A 16,682-nucleotide genomic window follows, 5' to 3' on the forward strand; every position below is an offset into this window, starting at 1 on the left:
CAGCACCACCTACTAGATTCTTGCTCCTTGTTTTGTACACCTACTCCTAACATTTAGCTTTATTTGGTATATTTGGGATTTCCTCTACAGTTTAAAATAACTTCTGCGACCCTAATTTGGAAAAGCAGAAGAGAATGGATAGAGTTTACAATACAGTTCTGTGGATTTGCTTGTTTACACACTTGTATTTACAAGAATGAAGAGTGATTATGTGGATAACTGGGGTTGAAGATGTCAATACAGTGCAGCTGTCTGGACTTAATTCGGCATCCTTAGCTGTTCACATCCCGAGCTGTGCATATAGAATCACAGTTTGGGGGAATATTTGTTAATATGCACACAAGTGAGGCTAGAAAATATGTTTATGAAATGAACGTAGCTTTTTAAAAGTCAAAAATTCATGTCATTGTGCATATTGGTCAGAAATGACAGCCGTGAAAAGCTTGTCTCTCTAAATTAGAAGTGCAAACAGAGATTTGGACTTCAGCATAAATTGGAGAGTGAATGTGTGAGAGAGAGAGGGAAAGGACGCAGCTGTGACTCAGTGAAAAGATCAGCTGCATGCCATTTCCTGTTGGAGAGGAGATGGAAAAGCACACACACACACACACGCACAGACAGAGACGCAAAGAGCAGAATACTTGTCATTTACTCAATTGTGCCAGTCGAGGGGCTTTCTGGTTGCCGTAGGCACCTCGTTATGAATAGAATCTCATTTGTTTCACAGCACACGATTCATCCGACTGTTTGAATTAACAAGTTCATTTTGTACTACCCATCAGCAACTGCTTGTGTACTACAGTTCAGTGGATTATTTTATTATTTTATAAAGACGCTGCACTTTATGTTCTCTGCTGTTTATGGAACTTAATAAATCTGTCGAACCATTTCGTCTTTCTTTTTGAGTCGGATACAAATTCCAGTACTAAGTGTAGTTGTATGCAAATGTGGTTGTTCGTCATAACTACTGAGCTGAATGCCACTATTCATAATAATGAAAATATACCCACACGCACAAACACTCCTCCTGACATTAACCGGCTCCCTCATTAGGACTCTGCAGGGAATTTGCCACCTAATTTCTGTCTGCAAGTGTATTCGTGTGCTTTGCCTGAGTTAAGCAAGTGTTGAACTTTGTTTCTGGCCCTTCACCTGAACCCTTTTCTCCCCTCCTCTTCCTCTTTCCTTCCCTAGCCACATAATTTGTTCTGTTTTACCTTCGTGAACAGCAGATTGCTTTATTAGCAGAAGCTGTGAAGTGAATTTGCGGTGCGGGGAAAAGTGTGAATTGAATGCAGCTCAAGCTGTTTACAATACTGATGGCTGTGCTATTATATTGATCTGGTAAAATGCCTCTGAAATGATTTTTTTCTCTCTCGCTCTCCCTCCTCGATCACTCTCCAAACTTCCTCCACTCTGTGCCCTTTCTGCTCATTATTCCCGTCTTCCTGGCATATTTTCACTTTCCCCTTAATTCACATTGCTTTCATTTTGTCTGCTTCATCGTCCATCTTCTTAATTCTCCGCTGTTTCCACGTGTCTGTAGAATATATGATGGATGAGATGGAGAAGCTGAGCATCCTGGAGGAGCCTGTCCGCACGTGTCCTGTCCCTACACCTCGAACTTCTGTTCCCTCGCCTTCCGCGTCCCCTTCACTGAGACACAAGAGTAAGTATGAAGACAGATTCATGTGACAACTGAAGTACTGGACTGTGAGCTCTGAGGTGACTAAATACAGCTTTTTTAGTTCTAAAAAGAGGAAGTGGTAGAAATAAAGACAGAAACTGGGTGTAGACAGATGACATAACAACAAATAACAACCTATGTAGCACATTCCTTTATGCATTCTGCACAAAGGCTTACAATATGTTTAGTAATATACCCAAACAACTACAAAGGCATTTATATAAAGCATTTATTTATATATAAGGGAACATTACAGACCAGTCCATCATCCAAATGCATGTGTCCAGTTTACTCTAAGAACAACGCCACTAAACTTGATTGGAACTATTGTTTACTTTTTGCAATATGGGCTGAATAAAGCCATGGAGAGCAGCTCCTTTAGTGGAGAATAACAGTCACTGCCACTCCACACTTACCTTGTCCAGCACTGCCCCCTGTGTTACAAATATGACATTGCAACCTGCTGAGTGTGTGCTGATCTGCTCTCCTCTCAGTGATTGTCAGCAGATCCCATAATTACCTTGATTACCTAGAGAGTCGTGGAGGGAAGCAGGAGGAAGTGATTAGCACAGTGTGCCTTAATGCGACACAAAAGCAAAGCAGGAAGCAGACGGGGGAGGAGTTTTGTGTCTGCCAAACAGGTTAATCTCACAATAAATCAGACAGGCATATAAAAGATTTTCTTCCACCTTTTTTTCTTTGTTGTTTTGGTGATAAAATATATTTGCTGGCGTACCCGGTATGAGAATAACTGGCTTCACAGATACGGATCACATTTCTTACATCCTCCTCAGATGATGCTGTGACAAGCGAACTGTCCAAACTGCTTCATGAGATCAAAAAGTGCCGGGATAGGGACTACTCATTCGAGGAGCTCTGCCACACCATCTCCTCCCACTCTATGGACAGCTTCGGTAGCGGGCGGCTGTCCGATGAGGAGCGCCCAGATCGACCCAACGGCACTCTGACTCGAGCCAGCAAGGTACGCCACTAGGCTATTACAGAGGCGTGGTGCATTTTGGTTGTGGTGTTTGCCTCTCCTTTCTTGGTCTGCTCATGTAAATGCATTTTGTGGGAAGTAATGAGCCAGGCAAAAATGGAAAAAAGGGCACTGAGGTAGTTTGCAATTGAACACCTCGTTGGTAATTAAATATTCTCACACCAGAGTTTAAAGTTGTTCTGAAAAACTCCATGCCAAAAAGAAAAACTACTAATGCATTTCTACTTTTCTGTTAACTGACACTTGACTATGATGATGGTTAACTCAAAAGTAAATGTCCGGGCCTTATTCCAGTTTCTTAAATACAAGAATTTAGTGGTTTTGCAGCACTTCTTTTTCTCCTGCTGTCTTTGGAGTTTGATTTATGCCCCTAAATATCCCTTTAGTTGGCTGCTTTGTGCTGGCCTGCTTTCTGTTTTACTTGTTCTTTTTTTCTCCTGTTTTAGTAAACAGATAAAACAAAAGTGCAAATGTCAGTGCAAATCTGCCAAATGAAGAAAAAAAAAAACTAGATAGTTTATGGTTGCAATTTCAGATAAGATTGGTATGAGGTCACTGGCTCAGAAAGTCTTAATTTCAGGAGTGACCGAATTGCAATTAGTCCCTACAATAATGTCTGTGTTGCTCTAGAATAAATTAAGACTTAAAAATCGATAGAAAAATATTTTGGCTCTGAGTAAAATGTTTCTGCCACATCTATAAATGTTTGACTGCAGGCAGGCTCTCTGTTTATCTAAAAGAATTTCTCTCTGCAGGCTTATCAGCTCTTATTTAGTCCTTCAAGATGTTTTATCTTACTGCACACAGGACCCAGCTGTGCTGCAGATCTTCATTTACTGTCAAGGCCACTTCACTGGGTATTGTTCAGCTGCTTGTTAATACAAATATCGAATCGGCCAGTCACATGGCAGCTACTCAGGCATTCAGACACGGTCAAGATGACCCGTTGGAGTTCAAATTGAGCATTAGTATGGGAAAGAAAGGTGATTTGAGTGACTTTGAAAGTGATGTGGTTGTTTGTGCCAGCTAGGCTGGTCTGAGAAAAAGGAGAAAATATCGAGCGAGCGGTAATTCTCTGGGCAAAAATGCTTTGTTGAATGCCAGAGGTCAGAGGAGAAGGGCATGTCTGCTTTGAGATGATAGGAAGGCAGCAGTGACCGAAATAACTACTTGTCAGAACCAGGATGTACAGAAGAGCATCTCAGAGTTCACAGCCTTGAACCAGATGGGCTACGGCAGCAGAAGACCACACCGGGTGCCGCTCCTGTCAGATAAGAGAACGCTAACAGGAAACTGAGGTTACCGTTCACACATGCTTACCCAAAAACAGGAAGAGAAGATTGGAAAATGGTGCCTGGTTTGATGGGTGTCGATTTCTGCTGCAACATTCTGTTGATGGGATCAGAATTAGCTGTAAACAGCATGAAAGCATGGCTTGCATCTTGGCATATCTCAGTCTGAGACTTGAGATCCATGTGAACGAGAAGTGTTTCCAGCAGCTCACTGAATCTGCGTCATGAAGCCTTCAGGAAGTTTTAAAGGAAGTTTTAAAGTCAAAGCGGGATCAGCCTTGTATTAACAAGGTGCACCTAATAAAATGGGCACTTTGTGTACTTCTGGCTTACAAAAAAGACTGCACTTTGACTATTTTGACTACAGAGGGCAGTATCAGACTGATGCTGCTGAGTTGGCTCGTCCTGCTGAGTTGTCACTTCTTGTTACAGAAACAAAACAGGTCCAGGGTTTATTTACAATTGTAATTATTCTTTGTGCTCAAAGATCCGTTCACAGCCTGCAGATATTTTTCATGACCTTCTTCTAAATTGGTGCCTATTTATGCTGAAATATTGTTCACGCCTTCCCCGTATCTGTCCACACTCTCCTAACACAACACACATACACACACACACTCTTACGCAGGAGAAAACTGATTAGACATTAATGGCTTGAAGTTCAGCTCAGGAGGAAGTGGATGACCTTTATCAGTGTTAGCTGACCAGAGAATCACACCTGCAGTTTATTTCTAACAGCCAGCACAGCGTGACGAAGAGGCTCTGAGGCTCAATTCCATCAGCCAGAAAGACAGAAACACAGGTCATCTATCACACCTGAACCTTTAGACCACACACAGACACACGTGCGCGCACGCTCAGGCGTGCACACTCACAGGGTTGTCCAAAGAAATGCGATCGAATGTGCCTGCGCTTCTCACTTATTACTGCTTGTCTGTTTCTATTTTTCTTTCTATTTCTCTCCATCTCTCTCCCCTACAGTAACACATGCACAGACACTCCAGCAAAAAATATTGTGACGCTGATCAATAGTCCAAGTTCACTTTCAGCGTAATTCAAGTAGCTTTTATGGACAGTGCAGCAGGTGCACAGACCTCATGCTGAGGCTCTCTCACACGTGCATGCACATTAAACACGTACACCACGTCTTACTCAGGCTGTAATTACCTGAATCCATCTTGTGCCCCTCTCTATAAGTACCAATTTGTATTCTATTACTGACACTCCTAGCTTGTGTATGTCTGTGTGTGTTTATATGTGCCCGCAGGCTACTGTCTAAACTGAGGCCGGGCCTATTTAGTATGCGATTCAATGTCTCTATAGTACAGAAATGAACAATGCAAATATGCGCAATAACTCACACATAGATTGCATACACTCACGAAGAATGCTGGCACAGTGTGAATTCAGAAAGTCAGAGTGGAAATGTGTGTGAGTTGTGTTCAAATGAGCACTAGCATGTGCATTCTGTGTGGTTAAACCAGCATGTGTTTGTTATAATCTGATGCCACTGGTCTGCTGGCACTGGTTGTATTCTTTGCTTACATTTATTACACAAGAATTTATTATTCAATTATAATTCAAAACTAAATAATTTAGTCCACATGCTTATCTAAGTATTTCAAATCAAAGCTGAGATTGTGTATTTTTTCCAGCCAGAATTCCAGAACTTGTGTATCCCAATAACCGTGATGGAAAAGCACAGACTGTACATAAAAGGTGGATGTCATCGTGGAGCTTTAAGTAGAGTGTTCTGGCCATTTTCATCTTGGTGTTTGGAAACCAGATGTGACAAATGAGGCTTGGATGCTTTGTCGTCTGTTTTACTCTAAATTGGACCAAAATTGACATCATGTTAAGTGAATTAAAGCTAAGGTAGTGACTGAGGCCATAAACCCAACAGAAAAGTGTTTAATGAGGTCATAAGTCAAGTGAGGAAAACTTTCTTGTGGACTTGCACTCTGACTTCTTTCTACAGCTCGCCCCCTGCTGGCCACTTTTCTTTTCCCTACTTGGACTCTTTCTGTGTTTTGCGTGCAGATGATGCATAGAGCAGAGAATCAGATCCTCACATCTAAGAGGCCGGAACCTGTAAATACCCTTTACAAGTACTGTCTGGACTAAAAATCAAATGTGTTCCTTAATTTCTAATATTTGGTGCCAATCTGTAGCCATGCTAACAACCCTGCAGGACTATAATGATATACAGCTTTGCTTTAAGCTATATGTTGAGGGACACTGATTAGCAGGTTATAAAATTTACTGTCTCCCGATACTAACATTCTATCACTAAGCACAGAATCAAGTAAGGATATATTGTAATAAATCATATTATTGGGCATATTGATCAGATTTTTCATACTGGTTTGAAATGTAATTTTTGCCACGATATTGTTCTCTGCACCAAAAATGTCACCTTGCTGTAGATGTCAGTTAGATTTAGGAGTTGATCCTTGTTTATCCATCGCTAACCATGATTGTCTATAATGACCAGTTAATTAAGACTTCTCCATGCTAGTTGGAAATCTGTACAATACTTGCAGCCCTGAGTAAAAACTCTGAACATGAGACATAAAATATAAAAAATTCACTCCAGACTTGATTAGTTTGATTGTTTTTTTTTTTATTTTGTAAAAAAAGAAACCCATTTTAAATATAATTATAATATGAAAATGTACTCCTTCCTTTTTTGTGGAAATGGCATTTTGTGGCCACACCTGCAGTTCCTGTCTTCCCATCAGGGGACATATCACACTTTTCAGTGTTAGTGGTCCAAACAATTAGGAAAGAAATCTAGTGCAGCGTAACCCATTCAGTCATTGTAGAGATATTTGAGCCTGGATCTGTTGAGCCACTTAAAATCTGTGTAAAAACTGTGTTTTTCATCCATGCAAAGACTCTCTTCAACAGATATTTTTTATGCATGGTTAGTTTTCACTAACCAGTTGGCTGCACTATCAGAGCCATGTGCATGTAGTGCAGGGAAATGTCTAAGGGTTTATTGGGTTTCATATTGATCTGTAAAATTTAAACTCGTGTAACTTAAACTCATTACACTGGAGTCAGTTTAAATCCAAGTATAAATCATTTTGTGTTTCCTCCATCAAATGAACTAAACTCATTTGTGTTAAGAAGCTTTCAGACAGACATAAAAGACACATTTTCATGTAGTTAAGCAGGTGATTTTCCCTAAGTCATAATCTATCCCTTTAAAGCTTTCCCATTGACAACTAATGTAATATTGATTAGCTATGCAGCTTTCAGTATGAATAATTAACTGTGTCCTCTCTATTGAACACTGGCTGGCATCACATTCATACTGTAATGAAAGGTTATGTATTGTTTATGCATACAGTGCAGTATGTATATGTGAATACTGCAGTCCTTTTTAGATCAATCAATATTCAAGTGTTGCAAAGGGCCCTCTGCAATCTGGAGCGATTGGTGACCTTTCGCTTTCTGCCTCATTTTCTGCCTCCGTCTCCATTCTCGCTGCCGTTCTTTGGCTCTTTCCATCTGTCTCTCCTTCCTTCTGTAACTTCATTTGGGTGCACAGTTTTCATTCTTTGCTTCTTTAGCATGCCCTCTGCATTCCTGCCGCTCTTAATCCTTTTCTTTTTTTGTTCTTTTTGCCCTCTCGCTTGTCATCTTTTAGACCTCTGTTCTAAAGATAATCACCGCATGATGAACATGAGACCTCCCTCAGTCTGTGCACCCTCATCACTCCTGGTAAAAGCTATATGCAGTTTTAGAGACGGCCGATATGTGTTTTTGTCTTTGTAATCTGCTGTGGTCTACGCCCTCGGCTGCGTTGTTTGGTTCACAGAGATATCAGGTGGGCTTTATCTGCCCTCTGACGCTTCATACTGCAGAGCCCATCCGCACACCTGTCCCCTGAGAGCCAAAGAGCCCCCAGGAAAGGGCACTGCGTGTGAGCCTCAGATGTTCTGCTATTAATGGGCTTTTCTCACTAACACATACTAGCCCAAAGCAGTGCTGTGCAGGTATTTCAAGTAGTTATATGAGAAGGGTTGCAGGTTTTTGCTGTGATCCCCATGAAGAGCTTCACAAAGAGATACTGAGGTTGATAAAGATGGTGCCTTTGAGGGGAAATAAGCTGGCTTTTACTGTAATTATCAAAATCTCCAGTAATGGAAGAAAGTCAGGGAAAGAAATTCTAGATAAGAATGTATTTGATTGTTTGATTTTATCCCATAAGAGTGTTTTTGGTGAATCTGCTGCACATTTAGCCATAAGCATCATAAGTTAAATAATTTTAGCAAACTGCCACTTACTTGCACCCACAGCTGTCACAGAGCGACGTTAGCATTGTGCTCTGAAGCCAAAAAGATGAATTTAATAACTCTGTGTGTAGAGCTAAAGAGAATGGCAGAGGTGGGTGACCAGTCTCTGCGGTCCTACTTGCTTCTTTTTTCTTTCCAGAAGGCAAATCAACAGTGAGCTGCTTCTGACCAATAAGTGGCACCTGGAAAGGCTTCATAATAGCCTCCAACTCCCACCCCTCTCTCAACCAGCAGAGCCTTCAGGAGCTCTGCTGTTCTTTTAATTCAGTCTTAATGTAAAAGCTTGTTTATTCCAATTTGTTTCTGTCTGTGCCAGGGTTACACGAGCCACTGTTACTGTAAATATATTGGTCATAGCAGCTTTGAAAATAACTGCTGTCACCCTCTGTCCTCCTAAATCTATGCTGATGTATACAAATGGCTTTTGTACGGTACCATCAGTCTTTTCTTTGTCCGGTTGACAATTAATCTTCTTGGGACACATACACCCTCTAATCTTTGAGCTGATTATTACTGGTTACTTGTTATAATGACAATCGTATACTTGTGTTCTGAATTTTGTGCTCACAGCGGCCGACGCCACCTCTCCCTCCGGCCATGGAAGAAGATGAGGCAGAAAAGAGCTGCGGTCCCACTGGCTTCTGGGAAGCACTGACTCCATGCAATGGCTGTCGTAACCTGGGCTTCTCCAGCCTGTCGCAGGTACACACACACACACACACACACACACACACACACACACACACACACACACACACTTATATGCAGTGAATTAACTAACTCTAACTGCATGATGATGATGTTTTGACTCCTAATTTGCATTATAATGTAGTGTCGGTGTGCACAGAGTCAAAGAATGATATCATCATCACAATTCTTATTTAACATACATGATGTAGAGTAAAGCAACACACAAACACACAAATTACAGGCTAGTGATATTGCCATTGTTCTGAGCGAATACTTTCACTGGTTACCTTGGGAACGCAGTGAATGAGCCGTCACTAGAGAGACCGGCTCTCCTGGCAGTTCTAAATACTCTGCTCAGTTTCTGCCTCTTTCTTCATCTCCTTATCATACATTTCTGAAGATCCTCCCTATCTCTCCAGTTTTGTTTTTTTTTTAAGCCTTTTACCTTTACGAGTAGTTCATGAACTCTGAATAACTCTCAGCTGAAATATCTGATACAGTGAAGCGACATGAAAGGCTAATGATCCCTGTGGGGAAAAATGGGCATATTACAACAACAAAGAAAGGCTGTGTAGGACAGAAGCTTGATTTTTAGGGTTTTACTGAACAAGCAGGCTTGATCCAAACTCACACTACTTCTCAGTATTCCCGCTCCATCTTTACTTCTTCCTTCCGGCTCCCTCAGCCCCACACGCTGTGTATTAAGTGTGTTTAAATGAGTGCTTAGCAGGGAGATGCATGCTGGCACAAACAGCGGGACATCTGACATTTACAACACAACAGACCCTCTGTCTGGTATACTGGCAGCCTGCCGGCCTGACTGGCACACCGCCTGGAGATGTTTGCACCTGGGCGAGTGTGTGCGTTTGTACTAATGCGCTGTGCATGATAGCTTAAACCTTTGAATGCGAGCATGTGGGTATACACAGCGTATTCGGTATCATCAGCTTTTTGTGTGTGACATCATCTCGAGCTTGCGTGGGAGGATTTGTGTGTGCGTGCGTGCGTGCTCGCGCTGGTTTTATTGAAGAAGTAGAAGTGGAAGGAACAGAGTGTCAGAGGGAGAGAAGGACCGAGTCGTTGCTGAATAATTAACTTATCACTGCAGTGATTTTCCCACTGCCATTGTGGATAAACAGAGTTAACATAAACACACACAAAAAAAGCATTTGCATCCCCTTAGAGGATTAATAGGGTCTAAAAAAAAAATAGCTGTGCTGCAGTCGCCACCATTGTTTACATCTCAATCTTTTGTTTTTATCAATCCACGTGACATCTGCTAACATGCGCGCTCACCAGTCCCCCCTGGTCATCTTTCTCCCTCGTTAGATGTCCGCAGTAGTGTTTTAACCTCTGTCTCTTGTCTGAGTGTTTAGTTTCCTGGTTGTCAGCTGTCACTTAAAGCTGTCAATCAAAGTGCTAGATTTTTGTAATGAGTCATACAGAAAGTCTAACCTTAAAATAAACCGCTTAAAGCACCATGTTAAAGTGAAATACGGTGTAATTTAAAGTTTTCTTTAACCCCCCCCCCCCTCAATATACTTTAATGCCATTAAAATTATTCAAATTCTACATTGGAAATTCATATTTCTTTGGTTTACTTACTGTATGTCAGCAGAAATGATGTTGTCAAATTCAATTGATTACAAAATATCCTCCAGACTAAGAACCCTGCCCTCCTAATATATACAGGCAGTGTTCATATAAACATGTAAATCAGATATTTGGTAAATAAAAATTGATTCATGTGCTGTGTATTGTTTAATTTGAGGAAAATGAGTATATTAATCAGATAGATGTGTTTGATTAATTGAAATCTGGTCAGGAACCTCCCACAGCCCTATCAAGCTAGTCATTTAAAAACTTTCGAGCGGGGATATAAAACTCATTTTGCATTGCGGGCCACATACAGCCCACTTTCATCTTATGTGGGCTAGACTGGTGAAACTGGTGAATCTATTAAATCTTACTATATAATATTGATATATAAATATATAATGTTAGAAAAACTGAAACATGATGTTGAAATTGTGCTTCTTCATCTTCTATTATTACATTTATATCAAATTCAAATTTTATTTGTCACGTGTATGACTGTGTACGTGACAAATAAAATTTGAATTTGATATAAATGTAATAATAGAAGATGAAGAAGCACAATTTCAACATCATGTTTCAGTTTTTCTAACATGCTGCTGTAGTAAATGAAAGAAATCTATAAGCATGACTCTTTGGGTTTAAATTGCAAGAGGTAAACTGACTGAAATCTAAAATGAAATTGTGTTAATGGCCAGTGGGGGAGGTCTTGATCAGTAGAAAAAAAACTGTAAACCTTGTGAAAATACAGTTACAAATCCAAGAGCAATGTCTTCCTTTATATTTTCTAAAACCTTCCATAGGACCAGATTGGAATCTTTGCCAGGCTGATTCTGGTCCCTGGGCCTTATGTTTGGCACCCGATTCAGAGTATTTTTTTTTTGGGGGGGGGGTTGCAGAAAAGAAATGCATGAATCTATCTAAACTGGAAAAGCATCACTGACATATAAACAGTGTTTACAGTCATGTGCCAAATCACATGTACATTTTTATCTCTGAGAAATGTGTAAGGCAACATTTACATTTTGAATTTCTGGCAAGAGTGCTCCTTTCAGCTCTTTACTGCCTGTGGCCATCTCCCTGTACAACGCATCCACTTAACACACTGTTTGCTGCTACAACTACACGTTTCTTTTCCAACTATTTATTTATGAGTGACTTATGTATGTATGTATATATATGTATATATTGTACTATTCTTAGTTAGTGTATTGTCTGTCTTGTCTTAATGTTGGTTTAAAATGGAGCACTGTAACAAAAAATAATTTCCCCCAGGGATCAATAAAGTATTCTGATTCTGATTTACAGTAGCTGCTATATGCTTCCTTTTTCACCAGCTAGTTACTGACTTTGTTGGTGCCAGGGTTGCTATGGTTGCGAGGTCTGCGGTTTTCTGAGTAATTGGCCCACATTTGAAGCATTTCTGCAGGTTGAACTTTTCTTGTCCATGAGTTCGTGTTGTGTATGAAAATTGCCAATATATCCTAAAAATCATAAAAGCCAAACTCCAGCATGCAGGCTTAGATAGAAAACAAACTATTTTGTGATACTCTCCAACACCGGGTGCCTGCCTTTTGGGTGTTATATTGTATTGTTTATTATAGGTTAGTTTGATTGGCCATGAGGCTGGTTTTATCAAACAGACCTGGCAGCTCTGTTTGGTGCTGAGCGGAGAGCTCACAGGAGAGTTTTTGTTGAACACAGCTGCCTGCTGCATCCAAAAGGCTGGAAAACCAAAACAATGACCTGAAAGGTCAGTACAGCCGAGGGGAAAAGCAGTGTTGGCTGATAATTTTCTGTGAAACAGGATGGCTAGCCATTGCAAATGTAAAATACTGCAATGAAGGGTTTATGGAAGTGTTTTAAAATATTATGTGGCTGAAAAACAACACTGTTAAATTCATAGCTATACCTTAGTTACGCCTGAGGGTGAAACACCTGAGAGTTGGTGGTTTAGCAGGGGATACTTCTTTGTCCTCTGCCACCGGGTGGTATCAGGGTGAGCAAGGATGTGCCCAGGGTGGATATTGTCTCTGGACTCTGATCAGACACCTCACCACTCCAAAAACCACGGATGCTTGGTAGAAAGGTGCCGGGGAGTGTTCAGGTATTGGTGTGTAGATATATACTAGTTGTAGGAGTCAAAGAGAATTTGGCATGAGAAATACAGATTTTTTTACAACATGTGTTCAAGCTTAACTATCAGAAACCCTTCTCATCATTAATGGGAACTTGTGTAATTTTCCAGTGCCTGGAAATGTACCTCTATCCTGTTTGTCTCAATTTCTAACCAGGACGAAGACCAAAAAAACGAATAAAGTCTGGTCTGAAAAAAATGTTATTAACTCTTTACCTTTTACCGTTTCATTCTACAGGGTGGGCCATTTATATGGATACACCGTAATAACATGGGAATGGTTGGTGATATTAAAGTCCTGTTTGTGGCACATTAGTATATGTGAGGAGGCAAACTCCTCAAGATGGGTGGTGACCATGGTGGCCATTTAGAAGTCGGCCATCTTGGATACAACTTTTGTTTTTTCAATAGGAAGAGGGCCATGTGACACATCAAACTTATTGGTAATGTCACAAGAAAAACAATGGTGTGCTTGGTTTCAACGTAACTTTATTAAATTGAAGCAGAGCAAAGTTACAGAGGTTTAATTAGAGACACAGCTAAGCATTTTGCAATTTCGCATAATTTTAAAAAGTTTACATTTCTTCAGCAGCAGAAATTTCTTGTTGTAAGTTAGTTAAATTAAAAAAATAAAAAACAAACCGCGGCCGACAGCGCTGTACACAGTGGTAGACTGGTGCGTAATAAGAAAGTGGATAATGCAGAAAACAGAGATTTTTAGATGTGACACTCTTCTTGAAGTACACTGAGAGAGAGGGAGAGCTGTGCATGACGTGTCATTTTATCATGGTGGAAGCAAAACAGCAAAAGTAAGAGGGAATTCATGACGATGTTTACGTGAAGCGAAAGGTGAAGCTTAGTTTGGATCTTCTTTTGCTGATGGTTCAGTCAGTTTTGGTTGGAGGATGATGAAACCTGCAGCGTCAGAATCTAGTGCAAAAAAAAAAAAAGACGTAAACATAGAAAGCTGACATCTCACCAATTCTGATGCGTCGGCGGGTCCGCGCTCTATGTTTACGAATTTGTGCAGAATCCATGTACCTGCTCTCATTTACAGTTTTAGTTGTTTGGTGGTTGTTGAAATTTTGTGAGGTTTAACCTAACCAATTTTAATCGGTAAACCCACCCCTACTTCTCATAACACATCCAGTCCCAGCAGCTGCCAGTCCATTGTGTTGGATGAAGGTTCATGAGTAGTGGAATAAGAAAAGCTGCCCTGTAGCATTACGGAGATGGATGTCTAATGTCAAAACTTGCTTGAAGTATTTCAACAGGCCCACAATTCACAGCTTCCAAAATAGCCATCTGACGTGAAGTCATACCCTGAAACAAAAACAGCAAAGTAAATTAAATGGCAGCTGCGGACGTTTTATTTATTTTTCTATGTTTGTGCAAGACTGCACGTCTTAAGCAAGCACGAAATAAAGTTTGCCTATGTTTTAATATTTGTGTGTCTATACATATTTGTGTGTCTGTACCTTGTACCTTTGTGGCCCGAGGTAATGAATTTAACATATCCTTGCTGCCTGTCACATGCGTGTTTTTTGTGCACACATGACTGCACTCACTCCCTCATTACGAAGTTTCCCCTGTTGAGAATTGTCGTTACTAGCTACAGGTTTCCACTGACCATCTCCATGTGAACGCAGCTTGACGCCAAAGCGTCACCTTTTTTAAAATTAAGTTACAGAACTCATTTGCAACAACCTTGAAAGCAAAAGAAAAGGGAGACAGGTAATGATGAAATGCAGGAAAGACAAGAGATGCTGTAGAGAGAGGTCTGGAGTGTTGCCAAGCAACACAGACTTTCTTGAGATGTCAGGCGTGGGATGTCCACCATTAACAAATCTCAGTCACCAACAGCATAGGTGCGTCAGACTGCTGCACACACACTTGCACATGTCAGCGTTTCCTGACTTTCTACCAGGTTATTTCCTCTCATTTCACCATCTTTACTTCCTTCCTGTTTTTCTTCCTCCGTCTGACTTTCTTCCTCCACACTTAGTCAGACTTGCTTCTTACATTTCTCTTTCTCAAGCTCTAATTTTCTTTCTTAGGAAACAGGGCTTTACTCACAGCTGACGCAGTTTTAAGATGTGTGTTGTAAGGTGTCTTTGTGTGAGAAATGAAAGAATCTTAGCCAGCAAATATCCAGATAAGTGATATCCAGGCTCAGTTTCCAGTACAGTCCACCTTTACAGATATGTTTTAAACAGTTGTATGAGAGCAGATGTTTTCATGATTTGCATGTTAGATACACAAACAGCATTTAGTCAAAGCCTGCTCAGACATGATCGGTCAAAACTCGTGAGACTAAGTGCAGGATAAGCTTCTGGTCTGGTTGACTCCAGATTGTGTGCATTCATATGTAGATATCAGTTTGTAGAGGTTAGTGTTGTGCTGTCACAGATCAGACAGCCATGAGAGCCTTTGAGGGTGCTAAGGAACATCAAAGGCAAGTGTTTATGAGGGGGCAGAAATTATGTGCAGAGCTTTAAAAGCATCTAAATGAGGGAGTAGAATTTGTGTGAGTGGGTGAGTTTTCATCTTATGTTTAAAGTTTAAGATCATTGACCTTTTTCAGATTGTTTAATGTTTTGTAATATTTAATTATTTAAAATAAGCAAGGTTGAAGTTGCTCCATGGAAACTGTATCTTTATCTTACGTGCAGAATTAGACATGCTTCGTTTAAATAAATAAATAAATCACACACAGCAGCTGGCCTTTTGAAGTTTTTCCTGGAAGCAAAGTGGCGGTATCATAATGTCATGCAAACAAACTGGTGATAAGATTCGATGAGTACAAAGAAGACTAAAGGTACTGAAAAGTACTCACTCACCAATCCAAGTGATTTATTTCAGGTGTTCCAGTCACTTCCATCACCGTGGGTGTATAAAATCAACCATTTGTGAAAGAATGGGTCGCTCTCAGGAGCTCATTTACTTCCTTCGTGGTTCCGTGATAGGATGCCACCTGTGCAACAAGTCCAGTCATGAAAAATTTATTATTAAATATTCCACAGTCCACCGTTAGTGGTGTTATAGCAGAAGTGATAGGAAGTGGCAGTAACTCAACCCCAAATTTCTCGCCCACTGCCAACCATTTGGGGGAGAAACATTTTTCCGCTCGTAACCATTGGTTATATTCCATCCAACAGGGCGGATGACTCAAAGAATGTGCGCGTGATGAGGAAACCCAGGTGCTTGGTCATTTTGGAGGCCTACTTAGGTAAATTGCATCTCTCTGGTCTTATTCCCATTCAGACAAAGATGACTCCACCCACACCATTATGCTCCTCCTCTTGCTCATCACTAATACTACAGAAATTCAGAGTACAGAGTTTTTTTCTTGGTGGCATTACCTGGAGTCTTTTAATAAGGACTTCGGGCAGCACGAGTTGATGTGACTACAAAGTCAAAACAGGAGAATCTTTCCTAAGTGTTCAGTAACCAGTCGCAGCAGATGGCCACCCCTCCCTGATCCTAGTTCTGCATGAGGTTTCTTCCTGTTAAAACTGTGTTTTTTCTTCCCACTGTCGCTGGATTGCTTGCCATAGGGGGCCATATGATTGTTGGGGTTTTTTGTTGTTGCTTTCTTTGTATTATTTTAGGGTCTTGACCTTACAATATCAAGCAACTGTTGTTGGGAGTTGGTGCTATATAAATAAAATTGAATTGAACTGAATGGAAAAATTAATTAATCTTGCATTATACCATTGTAATAAATCAAACTGTTAATATGTAGCCATTCTGTATATGCTAGTAGTATAATTCTCTTCCACTCACATAAACCTTGTAGTCATAACTGCTCGGGAAAGGAAACATCAATTTCCTGAAAGAAAATGAGCGTGCCAGTTATGAGATAAAAATACATAACTGAAAATAGTCAGCAGCTATTTGGATGATGTGTTTAATTATTTTAGTAGGATTTCTTTTTTCAGCTCCAGCTTTTCAGATTTGACGTTTGATGTCTAAT

General features: G+C 40.5%; 1 protein-coding gene across 1 annotated transcript in view; it reads left to right on the plus strand.

Moving 5' to 3' along the window:
* The window catches only part of anks1b (ankyrin repeat and sterile alpha motif domain containing 1B), a 272,044-nt gene that overhangs the window by 118,154 nt on the left and 137,208 nt on the right, over positions 1–16,682 (plus strand). Inside the window, 3 exon segments of the mRNA XM_082510330.1 lie at positions 1,547–1,669; positions 2,482–2,669; positions 8,854–8,985. Of these exon segments, the coding sequence (XP_082366456.1) occupies positions 1,547–1,669; positions 2,482–2,669; positions 8,854–8,985 (443 nt within the window).

Source organism: Aulonocara stuartgranti, assembly GCF_965226115.1.
Source record: "Aulonocara stuartgranti genome assembly, chromosome: 17".
NCBI classification, from domain to species: domain Eukaryota; kingdom Metazoa; phylum Chordata; class Actinopteri; order Cichliformes; family Cichlidae; genus Aulonocara; species Aulonocara stuartgranti.